The sequence below is a fragment of the Trichoplusia ni genome, chromosome 4 (assembly GCF_003590095.1).
Source record: "Trichoplusia ni isolate ovarian cell line Hi5 chromosome 4, tn1, whole genome shotgun sequence".
Classification (NCBI taxonomy): domain Eukaryota; kingdom Metazoa; phylum Arthropoda; class Insecta; order Lepidoptera; family Noctuidae; genus Trichoplusia; species Trichoplusia ni.
In genome coordinates, this window is record NC_039481.1 from 14,032,984 (window position 1) to 14,058,610 (window position 25,627).

The window sequence follows — 25,627 nt, forward strand, 5'->3', positions numbered from 1 at the left end:
TTCGATAAATGATAAGGCGCGTTACCCTAAATTAAAACACAAAAAAATGACAGTGGAACAAATAAGCTAATTTGTGATGAAATTGTTTTACCGAGTGAAAAATTGTTGAAACGGGTAAAAACATCTTTGGAAAACATGGAAGCCGTTCCAAAATTACCCATGATAAGTTTTGAGTTGAAGGCGAGTCACGAGAATACTCATTTTGGACCAAAATTAAAACAGGTAAGTAGGTCTCGTAATCTCTGATTAAGTTACTTTCAGTGTTTCTTTGTGATAGTAATACGTTGCGTTGTTATGTCTAGTACATTGCGGAAGCTTATAGAGAAGATCCAGACAGCTACAGCAATGAGATGCACCAGTTGGAAGGTTTGCGGTCGGCCGCTGTCCGACCTACAATTGATTCTGCGGGGCTGAGCGCTATGATCAGATATTATTGCCAGCTGCGATCGTTGCAAAGCCGTTTCCCGATGGCTAAAGGTCAACCTGCGGCGTGTCCTTTTAGCTGGTAAATCTAATTAAATTTCACTATATTGATTTCGCCTTTAAGTCTCGGTATGAATCATAATACCTGTACCTATCTTGTTTACATTACATGTTGATAAAATCATTGTCTTCAAGGGTCATTATACTCTTGTTTGGCATTTCGTCTTTATGTTTGTAATCTTTCATTTTCAGCCATAAGCCTATTTCTGAAAAAACAATGATTTCTATAGTTTGAGGAAAAAGCTTTAGCTTTAGCTTTCACTAGGTTCTTACTAATTAAATATACTTAAAGTTTACAAACATTAAAATGATTCAACTCCTTTTGTCATGTTTTCTATTGTATTTATTATTGATTTTCAATTTACTTTACATTATCAATACATTTTTAGGAAAGACCTGTATGCAAACATGAACAGATCATTAGCTGACATTCGGTTTGAGATGGCATGCATACTGTATAACATAGCAGCACTTCTGACACAACTCGGAGCTTCTTCCTAATTAAATATACTTAAAGTTTACAAACATTAAAATGATTCAACTCCTTTTGTCATGTTTTCTATTGTATTTATTATTGATTTTCAATTTACTTTACATTATCAATACATTTTTAGGAAAGACCTGTATGCAAACATGAACAGATCATTAGCTGACATTCGGTTTGAGATGGCATGCATACTGTATAACATAGCAGCACTTCTGACACAACTCGGAGCTTCTGAACCTAGGAACACAGCAGACAGCCTCAAATCTGCTTGCACCCACTTCCAACAGGCAGCTTGGGCCTTCCAGTACTTACGGGACCAGTATCCGCAGCCGTCCGGAGTTGATGTGTGCTCCGAGATTGTGAGGATGATGCAGGAAATATGTTTTGCTCAAGCACAGGAGTGTATTCTTGACAAAAGCATACAAGATACAAGGAAATCCAGTGTTATTGGTTAGTAACTGAAAGTTAAACATTTATTGAGACAGTCTTATAGATGTTTCGGAATTACTGTGAGAACCTGAGAACATCCATTTTCTTTTTAATATTTATCTCTGCTTTGGCTTACTTAAATGCAGCATGCATCTGTTTATTTACTTCAAGGCAAGACAACACAAAGGCATGCAATATTTTTTATGCTTTCATATTTAAACCACTGAACTATGGAACACTGCACTATGCAGTATTGGTAACCAGATATCAGATAGCGCTTCATATTAAACTGTCAAGAAGCCTGCAAATGGCTTTATAGAGGAAGTCTGCACAGACTAACTATCTCTTCCTCTTATTGTTCAACAGGTGCTGTGGCTACTCAAGTGATGTACTTCTACAAGAACTCCATTGCTCTGTTGGGTCCAGCAGCTGGCCAGGACATTGTTCATGAGATTATAGGCACCAAACTGTACAACTACTGGCACAGATACCTCTCATTTAAGATGTCCTATGTTGGCTGCATTGTTTGCTTGTATCAAGGTATGTAGGTTATATTTTTTTGTATATTTATATTAGCCTACCTCTTTACCTTTTATTAAAAGTTTTCTAAGATTTTATGATGCATTGCCAGGTTACGGATAAACATTTTGTGCCTTTTGGTGCTCTAACTGATAAGATAAAATTTATAAATATTCTAAAAACTTTCTATCCTATTGGAATAAAATGCTAAGTTCAATTGATAATCAGAAATTCATCTAAATATGTATCAAACATGTATCTCAAATTATAACTACACTTATTACTAACATTTACCTGTATTGTGTCATCTTGTCTCAAATTAAAAAGACAAGTGCTATATTAAATATGTAGCACATTCTTCAAAAATCGCGACACAAGATGACTTAAAACCTTCTAAAAACATGAAACCTTTCTAAAGGCATCGAAATACATTTTCGATCGCAAACAAATGCGCAACAACCCATATAATAGATGACGTAGACACAGATCATTGATCTTGTGTCACTAGCAGTTATTTGTGACTGGACTGTTTATTGATATAAGTAATGAAGATGTTTCGACGAGACATGGAATTGTAACGACGCTTGTCAATATCTCGTTCATTTCACGATGAAATGCAACTTTGTTTCGTTCATATTTAACTTCTATTCGCCTTACCTAATTAGTTATTTGTCCTCTTACGATTATACCATTAAAAAAAGATGCGTGTTTAATTTTATTATTTCCGTCTGTCAGATTGCTTAGGTACATTTTCTATACCATACAAAAAACAAAGTTTCTAAACTAAACCTAATAAAGAAATCACGAAACTTGCCTTCTTTAACGCAATTTAATGCTTTCACTCTTCTCCAAAAACATTTCTATCAACCACAGTCAATATCTTAGTCATGAAATAACAATACATAATTCCCACAATACAGGTATGCACGCAGAAGAACAACAGAAGATGGGAGAACGCGTCGGCTACTATCAACAAGCCGTTGAAAAGTTAGCCGAAGCCAGAAAGCTAGCAAAATACATAGAGCCGACACAAATCACGCAGGAAGCCCTAACCTTTACCAACGACGTCGTTGAGGGTAAAAGGAAAGCTGCGAAAAATGAAAACGAGTTCATTTATCATGAGGAGGTGCCAGAAAAAGAGGTGCTATCGGATATGAAGCCCGTGTGCCTTGTTAAAGCATTGCCGATCAATTTTAATGATCCTGAGGTGAGTTCGATATTCTCTTTCTTTGTCTTCAACATTTGCGTGTTGGTTGGAGTTGTTCTACTGCTTTTTTCTGTGTTTAGTCTGTTGTTCGAGATGACTAGCATGACTGAATTCGCTAAAGGTCAGATAAACAATCATGCTTCATGAGCTAAGTATTTTCCATTATATTTTTTTGTTTACCTCTATTTCAAATTGTCTGTTATTAATTAATGTTTAATATGTGTCATATCTTAAAATTGTTGGTTAAGGAGGTCAGATAGGCAGTCGCTCCTTGTAAAACACTGGTACTTAGCTGAAACCGGTTGGACTGGAAGCCGACCCCAACATAGTTGGGAAAAGGCTAGGCCAATGATGATGATCTTAAAATTGTTGGATATAATATTCCATTTGTTTAGATTGTTTACATTTTTAAGCTGAATTACAATTATATAAATAGAGGTAAAATCTATACCTTTCTCAGTCCTAAAATTTACGTAGTAGACAATCCATTTAGAATTCATTTGACTGGTGCTTCTTTTGTTATTCAAACCAGTAGTCTATTATTGAAGCGCGCGGAAGTAATGCCTCAATGTTTCTGACACTTATTTCCGCACGCAGCGTTATCGACGCGCATGTCTTTTTATTAGTAAACATATAACAATGTAAGTATGGATAAAGTGAAACCGTCCATTTTGGGACAAACACTACATTTTTTCACAATTCAACTGATATTAGCTTTATAAAATATAAAAATATTCCTTGTTCAAGACCATTTTTTTTCCTCGTATTCAAATCTATTATGCTTTTCGTTTTATTCTATAATGGTCAACCATTTAACCAATATTTACTTATAGTAGGGTCTGAAATAAAAATCAAACAACAAATTCACAACAAACACACACACAACAAAATCACTGTTAAGCGATGTATACGAAATTGACTTTCAGCATTTTTCAAATATTTCTAGTATTACAATGTCCAAGTTTTATAATACACGTTCTTTTGTAATATTTATATCTTGTAGTGTTCTCACGTATACAATTAGGTTTTGTACATTAAACTGTACTTTATTCACCAGGTCTCAGGTCACGATATATTCTCCCGCCTCGTCCCGATGAATGCCCACGAGGCCTCATCAATGTATTCGGAGGAGAAAGCTCAGATGCTCCGCAATATAGTCAGCATGGTGGAAGCCAAGAATACGGAGCTGAGCGAGTTCATGTCCTCGCTGCAGCTTGATCAGTTGGACGTCATCGATTCTACACCGAAGTAAGTAGAGTAAAATGGAGTTTTTATTGAAAAAAAAACATACTTATGATGTCTGTAATTCCTAGAAGACGCACTAGGATTTTCATTGCTTAGTTTGTAGATAAATGTTACATGTTACCGTTTTTTTGTGTTCACAGTATTATTTCTTTATTATTGTTCAATATCATATTCATTTCGGATTGGTGATGGTGGAGTGCTTCATTTGTAAAGACAAGAAGATTTAACAGGGTAAACTCTTTCACAGTAAAACCTTCATTGTTTTTATTGTGTTGTCATAATATACCAAATATAAAAAAAAAGCATCTGTTTCAATAGAAACATCTATTTTGCAACTTCATTGAAATCGTTTTCTAATTTGTTAACAAAATCATTGTTGTCTACAATTCTTTATTGTACTAAGGACCGATTTTTCAATCGTCAGATAAGTTTTATCTGAGGAATAAATATGGCCGTTTGACATATATTCTATACAAAAGCTGTCAAAACGTCAAACATATTCGTTGAATAAAAGTTATCTGGCGATTGAAAAATCGGCCCTAAGACTATTATAATGTTCGTGCGTTATCAAGTCTAATTTAGAGATGTAAAATATTGATTCGTTAACTAGATAGATAAGAAGTTCTAAAACAATACAATAATGAGTCATCCTCAAATGGCAGCGATTAGGAAATACGATAATATTTATTATATTACCATATTTTGACAGGTAGAAACATGCAACACACAATTTGTCACTATTTCATATTGGAAAACTAAATCATTCTTTCATCAATTAATGAGCAAATGCTAAAAACAATAATTATTTTCTTTCTTCCGAGATATTAAGACATCCTATTTAAATAAAATGGTATGGTCCCTTAAGTTCTCACTTAATAATTCTGGGACATAAACTTAAGACATGCACTGACGCATACACTGAAAATACTGAGGTTCCTTCTGCTTTGCCCGGGGCTGGAGTATTTTAGACGGCTATTGAATAATACTACTAAAATATTATCTTATTTTTAGGGTCCCTCAAGAGATAGTAGACCGTTGTGCAGCTATGAACGCCAAGGCGGAAGTCATACAGCTATTGGTTGATTCCATGAACAACCTGGCTGAAACTATCAGTGACGTCGAGGAGTCCCTGTCTGAAATCAAGGAATTGATACAGGTATGTTGACTCTGATAAACAATTTACATTCTTATGTGATGATGTTTAAGGTCCATATTTGAGTAGTAGAATTGTTTCGCAATGCGCCAAGCATTCTGACCGGATTACATTACGCTAAACACCAACACATCACAGTTTAGTCTAGAGTATAGGAGCATATTGAATGCGGAAAGTCATCGAGGCACATGCATATGAATGTATATAAAATAACATTTTTTTCATATCATAGGAGGAGACACAAAAAGAGAAAGAATACCAGAAGGTGATGGGTCCCCGCCCACCCTCCATAGTCCAGACGGAGTTGTCCCGCGAGTACCACAAGTACCAAGAGGCTCACGCGCGCACCAACGAGAGCAACCAAGTGCTGCACAAGGCTATGACGCTACATATCGCTAACCTGAGGTTGCTAGCGCAGCCGCTCGATGTACTGGAGACGAAGATACCGAGCATTGATAATATTGGTAAGTTATTTTACTAGACAATATTTTTTCTAGTCTGAATTAACAAAATATCCAAGTGTCAACCAAATGATGAGCAAATGACAGCCAGACTATATAAATCAATCAATTAATTTTGCCTATCGAGGTCCACTGCTGGATATAGGCCTCCCCCACCTTTTTTAGATTATCACTATCTACTAGTGACTTCATGAAAATATAGCCAAAGTTTTTAAGTGTCTATGTTTGTCATTTCGTCATTGGGTTTAATTTGAGGAACTTACGGCTACGGTTTTCGGTATAGCTGTCAGGGTCACTAATTTCTAGGCAAACAATCCAATCAAATATTATTTGGACATGTTAAATGTTAACTTACACAACTTGAAGTTTAAACTCTTTATTCTAAACCATTACAATACAATACTGCCCAAAACCTACAGAGCGCGAAGTGTCGCGTGTTCGATCCCCGCGTACACGCTAGACCTGAGTCTCTTTGTGCATGTGATTTGAAGTTTTGTCACACAATAAAAGAAAAAAAAACAATTTAAAGTGATAATACCCTGCCTGTAACACAGTGGACCTGGACCGCGAGAAGATGTGTGAGATGCGGCGCGTGGTGGGCAAGGTGCACGAGATGCAGGCCCAGCGCGAGGCGCTGCTGCAGCGGCTGCGGGAGCAGCTCACGCAGGACGACATCACGGCGCAGCTGCTGGCCAGGAACAACGAGCCCAGGGAGGACATCTTCAAGCAGGAGCTCAAGAAGCATAACTCTTTGGTGAGGAATTATTTATTAGTAATACGATACTCATGATTATTTGTCGGGGTCGCTTCTCTACTTAGTACTTTGCCGCTAATCAGCAAATTCAACAATCATAATTATCCATGTATCATTAAATCATTGTTGAAAGAGTAAGTAAAGTGAACTACTTAAATCTTAATATCAGACATGAATACCGCTATCTAAAACTAAACTTCCTTTGAAACACATTATTCCATTCACCAGAAACTTTAAAACCTTTTTTCTTCTCAATGAGTTAATTTAAATACATCTAAGAACTCAAATGTATTATTTTATTACAGATACAAATAATCGAGACGAACTTAGCAGCTCAAGAGAACATTATCAACAAGCTGACGTCTGTATACGCGGCGTACGGCAACTCCAGGCGCCTGCTCACCGACGTACTTAGGAAGAGAGAGGGACTTATTAATGGTAAGAGTCTAAGACATATTACTGTAACTTAATTGTGTTTAGTTAACGTTTTTTTATGGTCTCATAAGACAGCTCATTATTTCTTACAAACCATCAGCATCCCTCTCCATTAATAAGACCAAAGAATCTCTTTCCTCTATTAGCTCGGTTCACAGGCCGAGCTATTAGCCCAATAGCGGTCAGTTTTGCTACAATTTAAGTATAAAACAATAATACAACTCCACAGCGCTGATAACCTCTTACGACACATACGGCGAGTTGCTGGGCAAGTCCCAGAAGGGGCAGGAGTTCTACCGCAAGCTGGCGCACAACGTAGGGCAGCTGCTGGCGCGGCTGCGGTCCACCTGCCAGGTGCAGGAGGAGGAGAGGGCGCAGCTGCTCGACAAGCAGACGCATAAAGGTAGCTTTATTTACTCAAGGTGGAAAGCTAGTTACACCAAATTATTTTGGACTCGGTCTGGGAATATGTTGAGCATTGATTGAAATTACTCGAGGTATTTCTAGACAGGCTTTACGGGAATATAACCATAGACTTTACTTTGTTATAGAGTATAATTTTTGCAGGTTGAATTTCAATTCAGGCAGCACTGAATTGCAATGTTATGAATTGACGTGATGTTTTTGGTTTTAATTACCTTTGACGTATAGAAATATAACCCTTTTCAACAAAGATGTAATATATTACCTGTCATAAATGATTTGAAATTTAAAGGGTCACAGTTCGTTTTCCGAAAGCTCATCGATATAATAACTACTTGATTTAATTTTAAATCACCCATGTGAATCGTTTCAAGTAGTAAGTGTTTAATCAACCACTCAACTGATTTAATTTGACTTAAGTAACAAAATTGATCAGCTCCTTAGAAACCTTGTACCGTGTCTTTGTGCATGTGACATAATCTATGAAACTCGGCGACACAACGACTAAGTATTTCAATTCAAGACTCATTATTATTACTTGAATCCCGTGTCCTCGCATCATAATGCCCTCGTACCCGTAGCTTGTGCCCGCGCCAGCAGCGCGGAGCCGGGCCGCGTGTCGCCGGCCAGCGCGGGCGGGGCCTCCCCCGCGCCCCCCGCCGCCGCCGGGCACAAGCTGAAGGACTACCTGCCCTACATGAAGAGCCGGAACAACAGGACGCCCACGCCGCTAGGTAACACTATATATACTTTTTATACTAAATGAAGATAATACCCGCGAAAGCGCTTGTTTGACTACTTTCTTGAGTTTTGGCTAAAGTAAGGTTAATGAAATATAAATTAAAATATCCAAATTTCTATGTTTTAAAGTCAAATGATAATATGTTTTATGCAATAAGATGTATTTGTCGACGTATGTTCGCCATGAATATATTAATCAACATCTACTGTCATCTACGTTTTGTCTACAAAATTATATCGTTTATATACTTTTTCAACAAAAAGAATTTTCTTGAGTAATGTTTTATATTCTTATCCATTAAAACTCTAAATCTAAGTGATATTTATATTGTTGTATTCCAGCCCAAGTGGAGCCCATTCCCCAAGACACGTACTATCCTGAGAGCATATACCCGACGTCGGTACGACCCGCGCCCGTTGGATCTGAAGGTAGGTTACATAATTACTGCTATGTTGAGATATACCTAAACTATTGATTTTTTTCTTGAAGTAAATTACACCTTTTCTTCATATAGCTCAGAAACACAGACTACGCTCAGGGTAACACGCTTTTCTGATTGTCAACGAGATTATCAAGTTTTCAAATTACAGCTCGCTTACGAAAACAATCGTACGAAGGCCGTACAATTTTTTTCGACGCACGCCAAGAATCTATAGTGTCATCATAATACCTTTGTTAATTAGGACGATGTTTGCGACGACTGCATACGTCAATATAGAAGCTATTTTTGTTTGTTTTATTTTGTTGTTGACGCGTGGTGTTGTCCCCAGCGACGGACGTGTCGCAGCTGTCGCAGGACGGCGTGGCGGGCGTGTCGTCGTACTCCCGCTACCTGCACTACGCGCCGCCCGCCTCCAGCAAGCACGACGACCTGTACTCCGCCTACACGCCCTCGCAGTTTTCCTCGCAGTCCTCCGACCAGATCTACTCCAACCCCTACTACTCTAACTCCTACTCTAACCACAACAACAACACCATCGTCACTGACTCGCAGAACTTTTCTGCTCACCCCGTCGCCATCAACCAGGTCCCTGTAAACCCGACGAACTACGATCCGTACTTAAACTCAATGGGACCCATTCCGGAGTCCAATATGTCCCACTCATCCGCATACAGCGCCGCGAATCAGACAGACATAAGTGCGGACTTCGCTAACATGCAAGTGTCTGCACCCAAATCTGAGGCTATGGGTTACGCGACGGATTTCGGGAACACATTCTACAACGTTCAGTACCCGCAGACATCGACCCCCGGGTCGGGGGCTTACACCAGCGCGCCGCAGAACTCCAACACCAGCATAACGCCTTCGCAAGTGCCATCGGAATACAGTGCGTTAAACTACCCTTACAGTAACGAGTCGACGCAGTACAGTCAGCAGCAGGCAGTGACTCCTGCGCCTTACAGCACTCCCGACCCTAACTACTACGCTACAACATTTGCGTCCACGTCTCAGGGGTATACCTACACTAACGCGATCACGTCTACGTCGAGCATTGCCAACCCAAACGTGGCACCATACTCGTATCCCTCAGAAATGGACTCCACCTACAACTCATCTCTGGCACAATTGGACGCATACGATAAACCAATAAAGTCCCACGTCACTGGTGAAGCGTTGTCGAACGTGAGCTTCCAGCCGTCTTACCAGAATTATTCCTCGACAGTCGCAAGTTATTCCAATCAACCAGAAAGTTACGTGCCTACTAGTACGTATGGGTATGCCGATACATCTAATAACTACGGACAACCGTATCAAAATCACCCGGGATACAATTTCAACTCTTCGACAGGAACCTACGAGTACAGTTTTGGCTCCCAGAATTCCTATTCAAGGTACGACGCAGTACCAGACAATATAAACTCTCAGTCGGCGGAGAAAGACCCTGGTTTTACTCCACAAGGCATTTACACGAACGCGGGATCTCTGGGATCATGCGGCACGGTGCAGTCGCCGACAGAAAACCCGCAAATGATGTCTCAGATACCTGTCGTCAACGAGGGGGCTAGTAACCAGGCTTACTACAACAACCCGTATGCGTATCAGAATATTGCGTCACCAACGAACGAAGTCGCACCTGTTGTACCTGTCGTACCTGTCGTACCGGTCGCGCCTGTCGCACCGGTCGCGCCTGTCGCACCGGTCGCGCCTGTCGCTCCAGTCGCACATATCGCCCCTGTCGCGCCTGTCGCGCCCGTCGGTCATGTCGCACCGATCGCTCCCGACATGCAAGCATTGACGAATATGTACGGCATGAACACAAATCAGACTTATATCCAACCAACACACGATCACAGCGTGACGTTTGTTAATAACCAAGGTAAGTTTTTATGATCAATTTGTACCAAAAATATTGTATAATATTAATTAGTAAATAAACGAATTTCAAGTATACATGATATTTTATTCACCTTTGCAGTTTCGTCACCGACTGAGAATGTCATTGAACCGGCTATTGAGAATGATAATAATGTAGATAATGCAAATCAAACGAATGTAGAGGTAATTAAACAAGAAACAGTTGAGATAGATAAGCCTCAAGAGACTAAGCCGGAGTTGACCGCGTTTGACCTGTTGTCCGATATCGACTTTTCTGTAGAGCAAACTCCTTTAATGCCTGAAATTAAAGTGCCGCAAATTTCGGAAAGTGCTATTCGGAAGCCGGTGGTCCCTAAAGTGGAGCCGGTGAAGAAACTGCCGGAGAAAGAGGAGGTTATCGAGAGGCCCGCCAAGAGGGACCTGTTCTCTGACCCCAGCTTGTTGAACCAGTTCACTCAGGAAGTGAAGAACTTGCAGAAACTCACAGATTCCTTGACAAATAAGACTGCCAGTGGGTTGACGGTGTTGGATGAGAAATGGAAGACTTTCCAAGACTTTCAGGTATAAATTTTACCTTACGTATTTTACTTACTTTTAATTGAATCATATTTTATTATTTCATGAATATTTTGTTTTAGACTACGCAAAATATGACTCGTTCGAAGACGATAGCTATGCAGAACACGAATGGGAATATAGTGACTGAAGTTGTGCCTTATGATGATTCAAGACTTACACTAAAGTCTGACCCCGATGCGTACATCAACGCCTCATACTATAAGGTAACTTAATACATCCATGCTTAATATACGTTTAAGATTTCTTCAATAAGTTACTTAATTATTAATGTCCATTGATTTATTTTTATTTTGGAAATGAATAGGAAAATATTGTTTAACTAAAATAGTTACAACCATTTTGGTCAGTATTGGGTACTGCATTGTAACTAGTAGGTGAAGTCGACCCACAAAAATCAAAAATCAAAATTGGTGAAAATATTTTCTTCTCAAGCCCAATGTCGACACGCGTAGAAAAATATCCACTTTAAACATGTAAATTTAGTGTTTAAAATCGCAATAACTCTTGAAATTTCTAACCAAATGTATATTTTTCAGCAACTAGCGCCCTGGTGCATTCCACTAGTGATATCCAAGAATCCAAGCGAAAACGAGTACAGTACCTTCTGGAAAGCGATATTAGAGTATAAAATTGCTTGTATAGTGTGTTTGCTAAGTGAAATCGAGGTAAGCATCTATTACAACCAGTATTTTGGCCCATTAGTGTTATATTTCAGAGAATATCTTTATGGTTTGTTTTTAACATGTCCATTACTTGAAGCCTGTCTTTTCCCACTGCAGGCTATAGCCTGAAACATTTTCATATTCATTTCATTTATTTGCTTTCGACAATATGTTGAAGGTATTACAGTATAGACATAAAGCTATGTAAATTTGTAGACCCTGTAGAGCACAGCAAAACTCACTTAATTCCGCTGTTGCCCACGACTTCGTCCGCCTGGTTAGAAGACATAAGTTGTGATTTATACCTGCCCTGTTTTTTTACACATTTTCCGTTGTATCTTCGCTCGTATAAGTCGCAGCATAAAACCTTCCTCAATGAATGGTCTATTCAACACAAAAAGATTTTTTCAATTTGAACCAGTTGTTCCTGAGATTAGCGCGTTCAAACAAACAAACTCTTTAGCTTTATATATTAGTATATAGATAAAGTAGATCGTGTATAACATTATCTAAGGTTTAGTAGTAAGCCTAAAATTAACAACTATATTAACAGATGCAAGGTAAAACGTACTGGCCGACAGCTAAAGGCCAATCCATAGAGCTGTCTGGCGGTATAAAGGTGCTTCTAGATGACGTCACTTGCACCGTACACTGGACTGAACGCAAGCTGACTGTGACTAGCGGAAAAACGGTGCTCAATGTTACTCATTATCAGATCAACGTGTTCCCAGCTAAGTGAGTATAATCTTCATTTATTGTGTGTATATTCATATGTTCCAAATAGTTCAGAGTCACTCTTTTGAGGTGCTTTTCTTCTATTATACCCAAAAAAATATATTAAAATATTGTTGAGCTACAAACATTTTTTTGAGCTATTCGTATTGATACTGACTAAATCTGAACCGCCATGCTACGTCATCCGCGTTTTTGTGTCGGTGTATAGCAATGCGTTGCAATCCTTTAAACAGCGATCGCGGGCGTGGTGGTAGGCCTGCTGGTTGTTTTTTAACTCGTATGTCCAAAAACTAACATTTTAAATATTCTTGACCTACAATCATTTTTGAGCTATTTAAATCCAAATACTGGCTCTTTGGCACTAAGATTTAATCTGAGTGTGCCGCTGTCTACCAAGGTGCAGCGCAGGCGACAGATTATCCTTGACGCACTTTTTAGTCTGTGAAAACAGAACCTATGCAATTATATGCCGTAACGCACACAATGCGCAAGAAGTCCGGTGCACATAAAATCCGTGTAATTCGGGCAGACCGCACCGCGCTGCTCCGCAAAAATTGAACGTTTGCGTTTGAAGTAAAATTGATCGTTTGCTTTAACGCACGCTAACGCAGACGGCGTATACTTTAGTCGGCAATCCGGGTAATCTACTTTTGCTATGGGTGGACGTAGCGCACGAAATGTATGTGTGCATCGATAATGTGCGTCGTGTGCATTGAGTCTGTGAAAAATTCGCGACCGACTTTTTGCGCGCCATGCAGACTATTTGAGCACCGCCGACTCGATCGCACAAAAAGTCTGTCGTCTGCTCTGCACCTAAAACTGCACTTGCAGTGAAAGTATGAGAAGGAGCGAGACAATTAAAGTTGATTGCTATTTACAGAATCGTATGCTCTCCGCTGGTGCTCCTGGCGGACAAGGTCCTGAGCCAGACGTACGACAACAAGCTGAGCAACCAGCTGAGCGGCGCCTGGCTGCAGTGCGGCGCCGGCGCCGGCCGCAGCGCGCTGCTGGCGCTGCTCCTCATGCTGCTGGGCCAGGTGCGGGCCGGACACGTGCAGCTGTGCGGTGAGTGGGACTGACACGTCAGCGGCACACGTATACAACCAGCTGAGCGGCGCCTGGCTGCAGTGCAGATATATACAACATGAATCATGATACAATGCTTTACGAGAGACCCTTTCCGCGTGTGCGTTGTCACGATTCCACAACTCCAAAAGTCTCATTTAACGTGTAATGTAATCTGTTCTAATAAACGTGAAAATTAAGAGACTGCTTTAATTCAACGAATGATTGCCAGAACCAATACCTTAATTTGCTTTTTTACTGATGCACGAGTGAATTACCTACTAAGTTCAGGAACTTAACATAACAGAATACTAATCATACGTTATGTTGCAGACATGCTGGACGCTGGCTGTATTAACCTATACACTCATAGAAGCAATGTACTACAAGACACCAAGTATTTGGCCGACGCCTACAGAACCGCCCTGTTTTACGTGCAAGGCGTACTCTGTTCCGGTAAGTAGGATCTGCTGAAAGATATCTATAAAATCATTAATTTAGAGTAGACTAAAATTTAGACTTAGAATGACATCAAAATTACACTAATATTAAAAAAAAATTGGTACACTTGGTAACACATTTATAACCAGGATGTACACATAGGAGTTCTATCCCGATTTTATATCCCCGTCATGGTCGTATCATTTTGGATGTGTAATGGGTGCGCCCGGGGGAAATATTAAAGTTTTAAATATATTTTCTCGGTTGCGTATCGTTTTAACTGTTTTTAAACCGCGATAAGCGCCAGTATAAAAATAGTTTTATTTCAGCTAAAACGCTTTCAATGTGAATTGTAACTATTAATAAAATTTCTTAATCAATTTACACGTTTTTGTCATGTAGGTTTAATTCTATCGATCAAGATAATTAGATAATATATTGAACAGCTATACGTGCTGCTAAAAATAAACTCTATTAGATAATGTTATATGAAAGTCAGATACGATATCTACCTACTCTTGAACCAGAAAGGGTTTTGAGTGGCTCTATGGTTGTTTTAGTACTCGAAAGTCTTAATTAAGTAAACATTATAATTGTCCTCCAATTTCCACTAGGAAATAAATGTTTTATTCGTGTATCTTCCTTTGCAATAATTCTGGATAATATGAGGATAACAAAACAATACAGCACAGAGGTGGTACTTGTCTCGATGCCTTAATTATGCGATTAATTTCGTCTGTTTCGTTAATTTCAATTCTCAATTTTGGCCAGAAGTTAAAAAAAAAACGATTTTCATAGCAATTACGTCGATAATACACATAATATAAAAAAAACGTGACTTCTTCGATTGACTATAAATTATTTATTGTCCCAAAGGTACAACGATGTTCAATGGCGAGGCAGTCTCACTGCCGTCAGGAGCGGCAGTGCTGCCCCCTGTAACACCGACCCCCTCTCCCAATCCTTCAAACGCCGCTCAGAAACTAAGCAAGTTCTCTCGCGAATCATTCGAAGAGATGAAGCAATCGCCAGGGCTAACAAGCGGCGATATGAAGGACCCCCTGAACTTTCTCGACCCACTGTGGAGCTTAAAGAAAAAGTGAGATCCAAGTCGATCGGTACTGGATGGCCGATGACGCAGAATACAGGGATACTCAACCTTTGGTGTTGAAGCAATCTTTGATGTAGCCCACCGGTATTGAATGCCAAGTATTAATGTTCTTTTAGATTGGGGATTGATGGTAATTAAGGAAGAGGTTGAGTATCACTGGTAAAGTTTAAGCGCCAAACATATTTACCAAAATTGTGGACTTTGTCAGACATGTTTGGCGACCAAATCATAGATTTTAGCAAAGTAATCACCATTCAATCGCAAATGGAAGTTATTATTTATTGCTAAATGTGGGATGTACTGTAGCACATTCCTGTATATTAAATATTGTTTAAAAATTATAATTCCTTTTTTGCACTAAAAGTATTAAGCGATTTTATGAATTAGTTTGTTCAAGTTTATTAGATGATTCACAAAAAAGACTTGAGTAGCATCAATATAATTGAAAACAATTGATAAAGTGGTTCTTGCGAAAACGAAGTGCCGATTACGTATTTAAATAGTTATTTTATATGTTTACTTAATTATAATTTACATGTTTAATATAATGAAAGTTTTGATCAATATTCTAGTGTTATTTATTTATATTATCTTGTAAATAAATTTATAAATTGCTGTCTTTCGTTGACATTAGCCATTTATCACAAATTATAATATCCTTTAAGGATGTCGATAGCACAGCAATCAAGAGATTTCCATTCCAATCGGTTTGTCCAGCGTTATCAATATTTTGTTTATCAGCAATATATAGTAACAATGTGATTTTGCGGAAACGCCAATTTTATTTTAAATAGAAAGTATTGTGTGAAGAATGCCGTGAATTCGTTTATTATTATCACAATTAGATCTGTATGTTGCTGCCTTCTAGCTAAAAACTCTATTCAATTTTACCTTACCTTAACGACCAAGACTTATTTATTAGCCTTGTGTATGCCACTGTACCAAGCCTAACTTACAGACAGCACTCTATTCTGCCTGTAGCGCCATCTCGCTTTTAAAACTGACTTACCTTTTTAAAATATTAAAGGAACAGGTTGCTTCCACAGAATGTTCAGTTTACACCTTTACATTTTAATGTTATTTTTTTAAGAAATTAAGTTTTTGGTCAGTCAGCAACACATGGTTTATATCTACAAAATTAAATAAAACTTCTATTTTAACAGCAGATATCGTGTCAAATATCTAAACAGGAGATTTGTTATTTTACTAGTATTATTTCACAATATTATATCATTATAACAATTTGAAATATCAAGATAATTTAGATAACTATCACTGGCTAAATTTTATGTATAAACTGTCTGTCATTAGAGCATTTAGAAAGGAAATATCTAGGAGGAAAAGAGAGGAAAAGATGAAAAAAAAATAGGGTACCCGGCAAAAATTGTGTGATTGCAGATAATTCTAATAGTATGGTGCTATACCTTTATTTGGTCCACATAAGGACAAAAACTGCTTCATGTATGTCGCCCTCGTTTTATTTCAAGACTGTCAACTAGCAACCCTCATGTAAAGTGTTGCTAGTTGAAAAAAATGCTATTCTGAATGGCTACAACATGTCTATGAAATCTGTTAATCTATAGTCTATACGGTGGCCATCAATGATATTAAATAACAATATTATGAAATTGAGTAGTTTGTAACACGAGAACGAACTGATTATGTATTGAATCTGCATTAAATTCGTATGTATGCAAATGTGATCAAATTAGTATTAATGTTTTCTGCACGACGAAATTATGAAAATTATTGTAATAATAAATAAATTGTCTAAAGTGTTTGTGTGGATTTAATTTAAAATATATTAGTTTTATTTAGAATAAAAAACATAATGACTGCTCTGTACTGTCAAATACTATAGCAATAAAATTAAATAAATTATTTTGTTTCGATTTACGCTCCATTTAAAATTTATTTTTAGTACATTCCTCTTTATTTTCAGTATAATTTTAAGGGTTTTTAATAACATAAAAGGTATTTTTAATGTCAGTATTGAATAACGTTATATTCGGTTCTTCCTCTTATTAAAAATCATCGACAACCTCAAAGTCTCAACGCCCTGTAAACAACATCAAACTCGTAACATTTTAGTTAGATTTATTAAAAAGTAAAATTATTTTGTATTAGGTCTAGGTGAGATACCAACATTTTAAGGTTATAATGAAAGTATCTAAATGTGACGACTTGATCATAACACATTATAGGAAGTGGCATGTAAAGTTTTATAATTAATTTAGTAATCATTGTGTACTATAATTAACAGTTATTGTAACATATAACGAATATTGATGAATTTAATAACGTGTACCTAGTTACTGATATTCATAGCATACTCAATAAATAAATTGGACTGATATATTGTTGTTTTATTTCCGAATGTACTGGCAATCGTCATACTGATAAGGCGTAATCGCCAATCGGTCTACCGGTAGGCACCCACCAATCTTATCTAGGATACCAATTTGCGATCACCGGTATCAACCATTTACGACTTACCTACTAGTGTTTGACTATTATAAGGAATAGCTAAGACCTCCTTATGTCAACTGGCTGAAGGAGGAAAAGAAAATTTAGAGGAAACCAGGAAATAGTTCCGGGGCAGGGCGCATCTTATCGCGGAGGCTGTGTCGCGCGCCGGGCGCCGCCAGTCCGCGCCGAGCCGTCGACGCCACACTACGTGTCACGTGTTGCTCTGCCGCAGCGCGCACGCGCGAACGCGATCGCGACGCACCAAAACATACAAAAATTTCACGCCACCCACTTGACAAAAAGTGACAGTGACATTTCGGGGGGGAACATGGTGACAATAACAAGCATTCGTATTATGTAGTTAAAAAAATATTTTACGTGAATCAGTGAAAAAATTTCAGTGGTACAATCAACTGGTGAATTCTGTGCGATCGATAGGTGTCGCAGTGGTTGTGTTGTTATTTTCAAGGATGGATGGTGGTCGCCCTGAGGGTTAGGCGCGATGATGCGCAAGGAGAACGCCGGCGCGCCCGGCGGGACGGAGTTCTCGCTGGACGCGTCCGACTGCATCACGCTGCAGCAGATCCTGCAGGCCTTCAACTCCACTATCAGCGAGGAGCACGCCTGGGCGCTGTTCTACCAGGCCGTGCGCTGCTACCAGAGATGCCTGGCGGACGGCGCCGCCTGCTACCTGGTCACGGAGCCCAGGCATGTGCTGCTGCATAAGGACGGCACCGTGCACCCCACCACGCTACTGCATCCAGGAGGTCAGTACCTACACCTTATCTGTATTTTTGTAGTGTGACCCCTGAACGAACTTAGGAATCATAGCGATTAATTTTATTGCGAACTTGTAGTTATCTAATTTATTAAGTACCTACCTAAATGTATGGTTATCGGACAGCAAAATAGGCGATAACAGTGGTGAGGTATCTATTATTTTTAATGAACACTGGGTATCACTCTAAGGCAGCATTACTTCCACGTTATCACGTTGCTCAGGTAGGCAAAAATCTTTTGACGTATTGTTTGCGACCTTGTGTTATCAGTAAAGTTGCATCAGCGTTGTGAAGTACCTACCTAATCTGTGCTATTTTAATCTAACCATCGTGCAAATTTATTAAATTAATTATCAAGTTCACTAACAGCTCATTACCGATAAAAACTACTGAACATGATATGACTTGATGATATACTAATATGCTTAGTAATTAGGTAGTATGTGAGAGCCTATGCCCTGTCAGGGATCCTTTAATCAGATTAAGAGTTCATAAGCGCAAACATTAGACGGCAATATTCCAAATCAGCAAATTATTTCCTCGATCTTCGTTTACGACGTACCCGGAAAGATTAGCAGCCGATACCCAATACTGTAGCATGCTAATAATCATTCGCAGCATAGTTTAGATAGGATAGCCGCGCATAAAATCGCCATAGATGTTATCTGTACATTCTTAGAGCATATCAAAGCATTCATCTATACTTTACGTAGAACTTTAATAAGATAAGTGCTTTAAGTACGATGGAATTCCTATACGTGAAGAAACTCATTCATTGGATTAACGTACAATAACTTATATTGCGCAGAATGCCCATTTGTGCATAATGTCATCGGAGAAAGTCTAGGAACGTGTTCTTATATGCAGTCTAGACCGATCATATCGAATTAGTAATTAGTTGATCATGCGGAAACTGATATGATTTGCCATTTCTCATTTGTCAACTGCTGCCAAAAAACTATTCGAAGACCAGTCTGACAGACGATGTTATTAATGTGTACTAAAAGAATCCTTAGAAAAAAAACTTTTATTCCTCCGAGACAAATCAACTCAACCGACTCCAAATTAAGCTTTGATATAGAAACCTTTGATGTAGAGCAAATCAAAGTACGAAATAACATGATTACTATGTAATATAATGTATATGTGTCAGACATCGCTCCAGTTCTTATTGGCACGGCTTCATAGGGTTTTACATCAAAAGTTCGCTCGAACATTCACATAAAGGCATTTGGTATCGACCGCGGGCCGCATTCCCCGCTCATATATTCCTTACTTTTATGAATGTTGCGTACACACGTCCGCATGTCGGTATTATTATTTCAGTGCCCGAACTTCATCTATTATGTTTCATGTTTACTCCAAGTTCCTTATTTACCTTGGATGGAACTTCGCGAACGTTCTTTGTAACTTTTCTAGACTTTTGAAGTCGATATCGTTGATGAGTTTCTCGTAGTTTTAATGCCGTAAGATGTTGTAATAGAAATGGCAATAAGCCATGGTAGGATATTAGACTAGAATTAGATTTGTAAGTTTGACAGTTATCGTAACTTTGCAAGAACTGATTAATTTAACTCCGAATTGTCGGGGCAGTGTCGCAGTGTCGTGTAGTTCTAATGTTTTCGTACATAAATAATATTATCAAAGAGAAGTCGGAAGAAAACCTTACATTAAAAAATTGTATTTATTATCCACTGAATGCGGTCTGAGATAATAATATGTAATGTGGTTTATTTATCTTGAAATGTGATGCAAACTTCGACCCAAAGAGAGCAGAATAAAAAAAAATGCTACCGTGATTGGATCAATGACAAAAATATATGATTTAATTGTTGTTTTACATACTTGCCTTTCTAAAAATAAATACAAATAACAATTATAAATCTACGCAGTATTAAATATCAAAGCTCAGTCAAAATCTTATGAAAACGAGTCCGCATCTCATATGTCGCGGGTCGGGAGTAACATTTCAATAACGCCTTAACACAAATAGTTAGTTCCAGTGATTGCTGGGTATCGTGTGACTATTTCCATGTATCTAGACCGAATGCTGCATTGGTACTAAACATTTTTATAGCAGGAATAGCTCGAGCTAGTCTGGACACTTTCATAATTGTTGACTATATGCTGTTGGGACAAAATAAGTTCCGAATTATTCCATTTTGTGACCAAATTGTTAGAGCGTTGTTCACAAGCAAACGATCAAGTTGACAAACTAGGTGATGCCCAAATTTTGCATTGCTTCATGTCAGTATACAGCAGAAGCGTATAATTATCCAGCTTAAAAAGAAACAAAGCAACCCTGAGATCAAGGCCAGTATAAGTCAACGCAAGCCGACCGTATTTCATGGACGACCTTTTTCAGAACAATACAGCTTCGCGCTGCATTATTCCCGTATTAATCATATCTTGTGGCTATCAGGCCGACCGCACTTATACTTACCATTCCATTGAGTAAAATAGGGTTACATTCAGGAAGGGACTCCTTTTCGTAATAATAAATGGGGTAGTGTTAACTTCCATACATCATTTTACCTATTTCATCCTTATACTTTCATTTATTTGACAATTCAGAGAGCATCCAAAGTTCCTATTCACATCCTACATCCATCCTTGTATACATATTTATATTTACCTATAAGTTAAAACACCATTTTAAATGAAAATGACCTGACATTTATTCCGGGATCTATATCCATATTCATCCCATTTATCGTCGGCCGCAGGTTGACAGCCCCTGAGCCGCGCGCCGCAGCGCCCGCTGTCCGGCCGACACCAATCATTGCTGACATCGCTCCGTCTCTATTGCCTCGCAATAAACAAGCGATTTTGCATGCATGTTTCTATTAGGCTTTATTGCTGACCCATTTTCAAACAACGTTGACTAACAAGGTTAACGTTATAGTGCAAACTTTTTCGTTCTCTTGTTACGAGTACCATTCGTTACTAAGTTTGTCGCGTTGATTGTTTTTAATTATTGCACAATGTTATAATCAGTTAACTGACGTTAATATTGATTTTTAATGCATTTTGTTTGTAGGTTAAGGCGTTAATGTAGTATTGTTTGTTTTCTCTCGCGACCTGATTGTAATGAGTGATTGTGTTGGGTATAAACCTGTCGTTGATAGCAATGATTGACGAGCTTTTAGCAGAAGCTGCTTTCCAGTTGCCAGCAGCTGGTAGTCCACCATTAATTGGAGATCTACTTTTAGAAGAAGATTGTAGTAGAATCTTGGATTTTCGCAAAAATGTTTGTGCGACGTACTATCTTAGAAAGCTAAAAGTGTTTACTTCATGTTGCACATGTTCACAAGGTGTACATAACCCCAAGTTCAACGGGCTTTTATAGTATCTCATCAAATAGCTTGTAGTCATAAAGTCTCTTGTGTAAGTGGTCCAATTATTTTCACTAACACTTTAATTAAAAGTCGCGTATTGCGCATGTGCCGAAAGGGTAGGCAGGTAATTACCCACCACTCCCACCAGCGAGGCTGTCGCGTGCAGAAAGCTGAAGGACTAACGCCAGTTCGATACCTCCACATTGTTACGTTATTGCAGCAAATAATATTCCAGTTTGGTCTGCAGATATGAATAATGTTTGTTTAACGTTAATGGCCATGTGTTTGGTGACTAATGGACAGAACATTAATAATGATGAGTCTGTAGCGTTTAAAGTTAAACAATCGAATTACGTACAAGTACTGATCGCTGTTTGGCGGTCGTGGCCTGAAGAATTTCATACTGGTCACGGAAAGGACGTTGCCCGTCCGAACGACTAACCTCTAGTAGAGAAATGTGTTATAAAAATCCAAAAATAAAAATAAATCAAACTCGGATTATTAAGTTTGTTACTACCTTAATACTCTAATAAACGAAATAGAATGAATATTAGAAGCCTTTGCGCTACAGTAGCATTACTCTTACTCAAAATACTTTAAAGGGGAATCTATAATCTTAGCAGTAGAGAATATTTTGCTATGTATTCAAAGAGGGCTTTCTTTATTCTAATAAATAGTAGAATCTATATTAAGTTGCATAAAGAAAACAATAAATGAATAACACCTAATACCGTCCTATTACTTCCACCTTTATTGAATATTCCATCCGCGTGTTTCCTTTCATTAATCATTATTATTGTAATTAAGTATTACACTAACTGAATCGAATCGAGACGAGCAGGTGACGCACGCCATCCCATGTAAAACAGACATTTCATTGACACACTATTGTTTATGACGGCGGATGTCAAAGTTTTGCCGCAACGCCCCCCATGCGGGATTTGCGCAGTGAAGTATCCCAATGAAGGGATATTTTTGTGAATGATTCTATTTTCATTATTGAGATACGACCCTGTACCAATCTGTTAAGTTATTTCGATTGTTGGTTCTGTTACACTTGGTATCAGAAATGAACTGTCCAGTACTTGCCTATTTTTTGCTCCTCTCACATTCAAATTAGCAGGTAGTCCAATAGTCTAATTAACTCACAGAATATTCTAGAACTATTTACATTTATTGATGATGAATCGTATGTTAACCAAGTATCGAAATCGTCATTCGATGCGTCGAACCTACACCAATTAGGGAAGTAGGTGTAAAACAGATAAAAAACCAGATGCCCTAATAAGTTTCCGTTTATGTTGTGATTTGTTTTGAGAGGGCAAAAACAATGCATCCTCTTTATGTTATAACCTCTTCAATACTTACATGTAAACCTCCTTCAGGTAATCCACTGCGAAGAAAACTTTCATCAGCATTTCTTTGTCCCCATCACGTAACCCATAATAGTTACCACTTTAGAACAGTTGATCACCGATCACCGTAGTCAAGTGCATCACTTTTTGCTTGCGATATTCATGCGTCGTATTGTTCTGTCAGGTTCGTTTCTCTGCGCTTGCGCACGTGAGAAACAGGTCTCGGTCCCGGAAGGCTGAATACTATCAATCGAGATGTTTTTACCTCGCGTGTCATACAAATTACATAGATATCACTTTGTGCTGTTAGGTTTGTTGAACTGTTATATTTAATTATCTTTTTGTTAGTTTAATCTTTTTTTTATGTATTTGGGTATTAGTATAACTATAGGTACAGATGTAAGTGTTTTACGACGGTAACATTACGACATTTTCATACTTTGTCGTAACCAATATTAAATTAAAAATTCATTTCAGTCGATCTAGAATTTACTAGAAATATAAAAAAAAACTGTTTAGGATATGCTTAATGTATTTATTTTACTAAACAGACGCTCCGTTCATTTTCCTATTTCGTTTGTCATGTTTATTCAAACATTTCATAACACACGATAGGAGTTAACCCTCAAATCCACAGTGGGTCACTAAGACCCTTCGAATGACACGAAAAATTAACCGGATCATTGTCATAACAAACGAATAATGTATTTTACGATCGTATAACTGTATTATAACGATTTCTATTTTATTAGTAGTAGTTCGTACCGCGGACTAAATTTTTCTGCTTAAAACCGGATTTTTTTGTTATTTATGAGTATAAAGCTGAAGATAACGATATGGCCTCAAAATCAATGATGGAATGTTATAAAATTGCAACAAAATACGAATTACGAAACATTGTTTTTTCAAAAAAGGCTTTGGGCTTGTTGCTGTGTTTGTTAATTTATCTCGATATACATATTGCAGTATTTTCGACTACTCCAAAATCGTAATACAGTAATCGAAAAATATTTACGTACCCGCGTAAAGTATGCAGAACGATCCATAAAATGTGATAAGTAAACCATATAGCGAGTACTTTATTTGTTTCGGGAGGTAAACTGTGGCTTTGAAGCTTTTACGCGGAATAACGGCACCTACACTTATGTACAAAGATACGAATATTTATCTTCAGATACAGAAATGTATAAAACGTACCTGCATCCACATTCCAGCATCTCCAATTGAGAACGCATCTTCTAGCTTTAAATCATTCAGAAGCAGGCCCATAAGCCATTGATTGCCTCAATTAAAATATTCGTTTTGTAATTTATTTCCCAATAGTAAAATTAATTTCTTGTCGCCAATAAATTACTAGATTCTACTTCAGCAAAAAAACATGGCGGTTTCTTTGACTAGCCGTTACAAAAACCGATCTCCATTGGAATCCTTTTTGTTACTTCAATGAATAGCACTGCCTTCCTAGAGAGGCTTCCGTAAAAAAACTAACAATAGGATTATGCGTTACGAAAATAAACCTTAAAACCGAAGCAATAAAACATATTTTTTTTCTATAAACTTGCCCATTTTCCGAGAACCGTCAGTTCTACAGGTAGGTTCTCAAGGGAGTGAATGACACTTAAATATACTCGTACGCACGTAAAATGAATTGGATCGCAGCCAAAATGATATTATGAATGAACACGCATTTCAATCGACGACGATAAGACAGCAAAAACTAGCTACTGAATAACTTGCTTAAAAGTAATAGGTGTTTTAATAAAAATATAAATTAATTTAATACATTTTTAATGAATTTATTTATTTGTTGGATTAATGTATAAATAACTTTTCCAAATAACAATAAAATTTGGAAACAAAAGCATAAAGTTTTTAATTACCTTTGTAACTTTTTTAAACCCTTAAAAGTGCACGTAATGGCCTTTATTGCCTTGCATCGTGCAAGTACTAACAAAGTAGCAAAGTAAGAGAAAATTCAAGAACAAAATAAATACGCGGACACATCGCATTTAAGTGTTGATATTTCTGAACGAATGTTTAGTTATGAAGCGTCTGCGAATTTCTGTGAAGCTGTTATTGAAAGGAATTTGACTTCGTCCGTTTGCACAATAACTTTTAGTTTTCTTTTGAGGGTTAATATGCAAATACAAGTGAAGTGTTTAAGGCTGTGCATATAGACTGAGGTGTTTGAAAATACTTAGTATTTTGTCATTCAGTAAGAAACAACTAAAGAGCCTAGTTTCAATTAATGTACTTTAAACCGACGATTGAAAACAGCGACTGTGCTGGCCGTAGCCTCAATGTAGCTATTTCATTGATTGTCGGCAAATATGCTGGCTTTGATAGTTCCTTGAAATTGCATTATCGATTAGGCTAACATGACCCAACCTTCATCCATTCTGCTATGTGTGTTAGTATACCAGCCCTTACCTTTTTAT

General features: G+C 37.9%; 2 protein-coding genes across 3 annotated transcripts in view; both read left to right on the forward strand.

The window, feature by feature from the left end:
- The first annotated feature begins 35 nt into the window (after positions 1-35).
- Positions 36-17,028, forward strand: LOC113493135 (tyrosine-protein phosphatase non-receptor type 23-like). Its single transcript, XM_026870957.1, has 21 exons — positions 36-222; positions 303-505; positions 1,098-1,420; positions 1,766-1,939; positions 2,839-3,125; positions 4,183-4,373; positions 5,382-5,526; positions 5,756-5,987; positions 6,539-6,738; positions 7,044-7,176; positions 7,403-7,576; positions 8,178-8,330; positions 8,680-8,766; positions 9,109-10,656; positions 10,756-11,216; positions 11,294-11,437; positions 11,771-11,899; positions 12,450-12,631; positions 13,512-13,696; positions 14,030-14,152; positions 15,014-17,028. Exons 1-21 carry the CDS (start codon positions 136-138, stop codon positions 15,238-15,240), a joined length of 5,388 nt encoding a protein of 1,795 aa, XP_026726758.1. The 5' UTR covers positions 36-135; the 3' UTR covers positions 15,241-17,028.
- A 697-nt stretch (positions 17,029-17,725) lies between these two features.
- Positions 17,726-25,627, forward strand: part of LOC113493131 (protein spire-like) — a 136,057-nt gene continuing 128,155 nt past the window's right edge. Inside the window, exon 1 of one of the 2 annotated variants that reach the window (XM_026870951.1) lies at positions 17,726-18,484. In XM_026870951.1, coding sequence (XP_026726752.1) covers positions 18,220-18,484 — 265 coding nt within the window. In that variant the 5' untranslated portion in view covers positions 17,726-18,219. The remainder of the gene's footprint in view (positions 18,485-25,627) is intronic. The other variant, XM_026870952.1, reaches the window with a different exon arrangement.

What these genes read in the sequence shown, in the direction of transcription:
- LOC113493135 (XM_026870957.1), top strand. Translation starts at nt 136, where the DNA reads ATGGAAGCCGTTCCAAAATTACCCATGATAAGTTTTGAGTTGAAGGCG. An exon ending in TTGGACCAAAATTAAAACAG is followed by an intron (nt 223 to 302) that starts GTAAGTAGGTCT and finishes TGTTATGTCTAG; the next exon opens with TACATTGCGGAAGCTTATAG. An exon ending in GTTTGCTAAGTGAAATCGAG is followed by an intron (nt 11,900 to 12,449) that starts GTAAGCATCTAT and finishes CTATATTAACAG; the next exon opens with ATGCAAGGTAAAACGTACTG.